We start from the raw sequence: 5,592 nt of genomic DNA on the forward strand, positions 1-5,592 counted from the left end.
GATTGGTAGACCGCCCAGGCGGGCCGGGCGGCAGCAGGCACGCCGTCAAGTATCAGGGCCCAATATTATACAGCGCTCACCCAATATTATACAGCGCTCACCGAAGGTTTATGCTGTGTTTGGATGCATAGAATCATCTATGGAATTGAATTGGACTTTTAGATTCCAAATCTAAGATGGAAATGAATTGGCTCTGAAATAGAATTCAGCTGTTTGGATGTGCTCGGAATTTGATGTTGAAATCGAAGAGTGAACCCAATTCCAAATCTTGTTTGGATGTACCAAAACTAGAATTTGGTGTTTTGTTGAATTGAACAATATAAATTATAAATTTATGTACATGTAAAAAATATATATTAGAATGTATATACTATATATTATTTAGCACACACAATACAAAAGAAATTGACCACAGCTATCATTGTGCCCGTATTAAAAAAATCGAATAAATAAAAAAACGATGAGGGCCTCATCCCCATCGTTCCCAGCTCCGGCCAGCACTTGCCGGCGAGGCGGCCTTCGTCTCCGACGCGGCACGCGCCAGCGCTCGCCTGGATCCGCCCTCGCCGACGCCATACTCGCCTGGATCCGCCCTCCCCGACGCCGTACGCGCCTCCGGTCGTGGCCAGGAGTCGACGTCGAGCGCCTCCGCCTGCTAGGGGCCGAGCGCTCCGTCCGCTGTCCAAGAGCCGACGTACGGGCCTCCGCTCGCGGCCACGAGCCAACATCGAGCGATGCGTCCGCTGTCCAGAGGCTCGTCGGGTTGGAGGCGGCGACGACGACGCGCTCCGGTCGGGCTTGTCGGGATGGAGGCGGCGGCGGGCTCCGGTCGGTCTCATCGGGATGGGGGCGGCGACGGCCACGAGCTCCGGCCGGTCTCGTTAGGATGGAGGCGGCGACGTCGACGGGCGCGTCGCTGCTTCCTCTCGTCGCTCGCGAGGAACAGCAGGTAGTTTCCGAGCGATTCCGAGGGTCGGACCTCGGAATGTTTCGTGTGATGTTTACACATACCGATTCGGCCCGTGGAATTTGGGCTCAGTTTCCAGGCTCTGATTCTAAGGCCTATCCAAACGGTGGAAACTGCTCACAAATTCTAGATTTGGTGATTCCAAGCCAAATTCCATGCATCCAAACACAGCATTAGGCTTTTGATTCTGCGATTTCTTGTCAAGTATCACACTCGGATCAGTTTATCCTCCTCGAAATAGGCTTTCGCCCCGCTATATTAATATAGCAACCACGATACAACAAGCATGCTGGGGCCGCAACACAACCAAGCCCAAAAGAACCAACAGAGAAAAAGAAAAAGAAAAAGAATGCCAACACCGGCAAATCGACAAGAACGAGGACAACCCGCCACCGCTACGCCTTCCGGAAAAGTCCTACCACACTCCTAGCACTCCGAACTACCGTGTACCAAACAACACCTTCAACAAGGAGGACGACGATGACGCCGCTGCTGTCCGGACTAATCCTAGGGTTTCCCCCGGTCCACGGAGGGGATTGGGCGAGGGGGTACACCCGACGCCCTCCAGGAAGGCAAGGCGGCGCCCTCGGGCGTCACCGTGATGGCGTCGGCAAGGCCAACAAGGATTTCTCCCAACCCCCAACACCACCACCCCGTTCATCTGAAGTGCTCCGCCCAACCAACCGCCCACAAGCATGCGCCACCACGATCTTGACGTCATCCTCGCTGTCTCCCCGGTGGTCCTCGACGCAGGGCCTAGGATGTGTGACCGAAGATGGCAGGGCCGGGGGAAGCAGCACCATAGCCTAGCGGGAGGGAACTACCTCTACCGCAATCGCGGGAGCCGACCGGACATGGCAGCACGGGACAACCAGGCCCGCCTGGCCCGGTACGCCCACACCGCCAAGCTGCTGCTAGCCGGCCATGGCGCCGCCGCCACCCTGCCACCACCACCCCAGCACCACCAGAACCCAGGAGCACCGCCGCCGGTCAGGGGGAGCTACGGCCCGCCCAGCCCAGATGGGGTCCGAACTGACCCAGATCTGGGCAGAGCAGGATCCGCCGCCACCACCCCGGCCGCGCCGTGCCACCGCCAATGGCGACGCCGCCGCACCTCCGACCACCCCGGCGCGCGGAAACCACGCCGCCGCACCAGGACCGCCGCCGCTGAGTTCACCGCCGCCGTCCCGAGGCCCCCGCACCCCCGTCCTAGGCGCGGGTAGAGTCCGGCCCGCCACCGCCGGCACCGCACGAGCAAGGCCCGGCAGCGCACGCCGACGGCGGCGGCAGGGGAGAGGAGGGGAGGGGGAACTTGCCGCTGGAGGAGGAGATGCGCGCTCGGCCGCCGTAGGGGGGCGGCGCGGGTCGCGAGAGGGGAGGGGGTTTTCCACCCCGGTGGAGAGGGAAGCAGCGAAGGTTGTTTTTGGCTCGTCCCTCGGATCAGTTTATTGGATTCAATCTATCGAAAGTGCTTACAGAGGGGTATATTGTGCATGCTCAATCTACCCCTAAAAGTAAGCGGGAGTAACGCAAAAAGATAGGACCGAGATAGGATTCCAACATAATTTTCCAAAGTTATAAACATAGAATTTCCTAAAATGCACTCAAAACAGCCTAAAACCGGAAGACCCTCCTTCTCCGGATGAGATGGCTGAAAAGCAAGCGGGAGTAACGCAAAAAGATAGGAATGAATTTCCACATGAATGTGTGAATTCTCGCACTGCGGTGCGACTCCCTTTGAGCCACACGATGTACCATCGAGGGCGAGTTCTTTTAAAGAAAAAACTCTACAAAAAAATCAAAGTTGCCAGGCCTCACATGGATTTTACCTTGCCAACTTGTATTATGTGTCACGCTGTCGCTGAGGTACATGTGCGTACCCGCGGGGGGGTTCTAAGCAGGGACTAGAGAGACTTCGAGAGCGACCACACGATTCCTTGCCGCCCCGCGCCGCTGTCCCTCTCTCACTCGGCCCTGTGCGCTCTCTGCCGCCGGCGGTTGCTGCCCGCTTGTCCGCTGGTCGCTGCCTCCTTTCCGAGAAAACCTCCGTACTTCTGCTGGCTTGGGGATGACCGCCGCTCGGTGCTCAAGAAGAAGCGGGCTTGGGCTCTGCCGCCGTGGCTCTTCCCACCGTCCGCCACACCACTGCGCTCCAGCAGGTCTGCGTCCCGCATCCGCTCCCGCCTCCCCATTCTCTGTTTCTATTTCTATGTGCTATACTGTGTGTTACTGTTAAGTGTTTAAAACTTAAAATTGCCACTATTCAGCTATTCTCTTCAGATTGGAAACTTTAGTTTTTAATAATGCCTAAATAATGAATCAATGTTCAGAGAATGAGTGCTTGTTGTATGTCACAAAAATGTGAAGTACTGGAGATATTTGCATTACCAGTTGCATGTATGTAGCAGAATGTTGTAGTGTTGTACACATTGTTTCTTAGTTTTTCAGAAATTCAAAGCTGATCCAACTGTTTTATATAATATTTTCATGTTTTTCTTATTTTTATGTGATACAAATGATCATACTCGCATACCACTACAATTTAGTGCAATACTTTGACACGCCAAACAACATCTGGCATTCACCCTCAATATTAAGTCTGGCTTCTGAATATCTATAGAAATATTGGCATTCAAGCTCAATATCCTAGGTTATTGACATTGAACTAAGTGCAATGCTAAGCCTCCTAATATAAACATCCAAATGGACTCTTATATACTGTTCATTTGGCAAACGTTTCTCACAATCTGGTGGGCGCAAAAACAAAATTAGAGGTGCGCCCCTCCAATTATTTCCTGCATCCGACGGCTCCAGAGCGCACGTTTTTCCAACAAAAAATTTCAAAAATTATAAACATAGAATTTCCCAAAATGCACTAAAAATTTGGTGTGGCGTACATTTTGCAAGTATATCCGGGTCAGCCGCTGGCTGGCAGCACAGAGAGACTGACATCTCATCTCCTCGTCACAGCCTGGGAGCAAAGTTCCTGGCCTTCTCCTCATCGCTCTCCTGGACGATCCCAACGGACATGCACGCGTCAGGGAACATGGATATCCTGATGGAGGAGTACACCGCGTCGTCCCACTTCCTGGCGGCGAGCTGCTCGGCGAGCTTGAGTGCCTCCGCGGCCGTCTCCGGCGCGCCGGGGCACACGACGTCGACGATGCCCATCTCCTTGGCCTGCGGGGCCCTAATCCTTGCACCTCGTAGCACGACGTCGCGGAGCGCCTGCGTGGCGGTGATCTTGGCGCGGAGCAGTGCCATGAAGTAGGGCGGGAGGGGGAAGCCGAGGTCGACCTCGCTCATGTAGAGCACGCCGCGATCTGCGCGCATGACGCGGTAATCGTGGCAGAGCGCGAGGAGGAACCCTCCCGCGGAGGCGTGGCCCGTGACGGCTGCGACGGTTGGCATGGGCAGCGCCAGGAGGTCGGCGGCGAGGGGGCGGAGCGCGTTGATAAGCTCCGCGAGCCGCGCGCGGGAGGTGCCCACCCACCCGATGTCGAGCCCGTTGGAGAAGAAGCGGCCCTCGGCGACGGTCACCAGGGCCGCCCCAGGGCCATCCTGGGCGGCTTGGGCAGCGACGGAGGAGAGTGCTGAGCGGATAGAGGCCATGAGCGGGATGCCCAGCCGGTGCTCTCCGTCGCCTGTGAGGGTGAGCACGAAGACGCGGCCTCGCTGTTCCAGGGTGCACATTGTGGACCGCTCGGGGGCTTGAGGGCTGCGGCTTGGTGGTGGGTTTGTTGGCGTGCGAGAAAGGACTTGCGTGTGGCTTTTAACGCTCGGTGTCTCGGCGGCGGCGGCGAACTCGACGAGCGCTCGTGTCATCGTGTGTTTTCTCTTATCCGGGACGAGAAATGGCGCGCCAGTCTACTTGGAGGTCTCAGAGCTCTGGCAGAATTTAGCAAAGAGGTTGGAGTCTCTGGCGACCGACGAACGCACCAACAATGAGCGATTACGATCGAAAGTTTTTAGACGACAGTAACTCAGTGACGACTGTGATGATGACTTTCAGGTCCAGCTTGTGTTATTAACTTAGCAACATTTTACAAAGATGAGCTTGCACTGAGCACGCTGTGAAAACAGAGAACATCTCTTTTCCAACCGGGCTTCTCACCCCTTTCCATTTCATTGCTAAAATGGATATACACAGTTCGACGCTTACACAGAAATAACAAGAAAGGGGGTAGGAGAAAAGAGAAGCGAGTTGAGGCGAAATCAGAATACCGCCATGTGACGAAAACATGTTACCACCAACAAACTCCCAACAAAACAGAAACTAACTTTAACAGGAACCAGTCTACTAGGAAGCAAACCACCAAAGGCCAGCTAGGCTAACACAAAGAAACATCTAGACTAAAGATAAGTATCACCAACTAAAGCCAGCACTCAAAGCAACAAGCTTCAGTCTCCAATCTTCGCTCGAGAACCACCAGCATCCATCTTGGTCTTCTTTGTCATCTCCGCCGCCATCTTCAGGAGCTCCCCAGTTCTCTGCACCACCTGTCCTCTGATGTCATCAGCTTGCAACCCTGCCCAATACAGTACAAATGCGCACATTATAAAGATAGGTTCCATAGGGTTCCTTACTATATGGCCATCAAATGTTACTTTGTTCCGCGAGGTCC

General features: G+C 54.8%; 1 protein-coding gene across 1 annotated transcript; it reads right to left on the minus strand.

The window, feature by feature from the left end:
- Positions 1 to 3,915: 3,915 nt before the first annotated feature.
- Positions 3,916 to 5,027, minus strand: LOC127321706 (enoyl-CoA delta isomerase 2, peroxisomal-like). Its single transcript, XM_051350728.2, has one exon. It carries the CDS (start codon positions 4,790 to 4,792, stop codon positions 3,932 to 3,934), a length of 861 nt encoding a protein of 286 aa, XP_051206688.1. The 5' UTR covers positions 4,793 to 5,027; the 3' UTR covers positions 3,916 to 3,931.
- Positions 5,028 to 5,592: the final 565 nt, after the last annotated feature.

Source organism: Lolium perenne, chromosome 1 (genome assembly GCF_019359855.2).
Source record: "Lolium perenne isolate Kyuss_39 chromosome 1, Kyuss_2.0, whole genome shotgun sequence".
In the NCBI taxonomy this organism is placed as follows: domain Eukaryota; kingdom Viridiplantae; phylum Streptophyta; class Magnoliopsida; order Poales; family Poaceae; genus Lolium; species Lolium perenne.

Bases quoted from the DNA above. Each gene is read 5' to 3' on its own strand.
- LOC127321706 (XM_051350728.2), bottom strand. From the start codon at position 4,792: ATGACACGAGCGCTCGTCGAGTTCGCCGCCGCCGCCGAGACACCGAGC.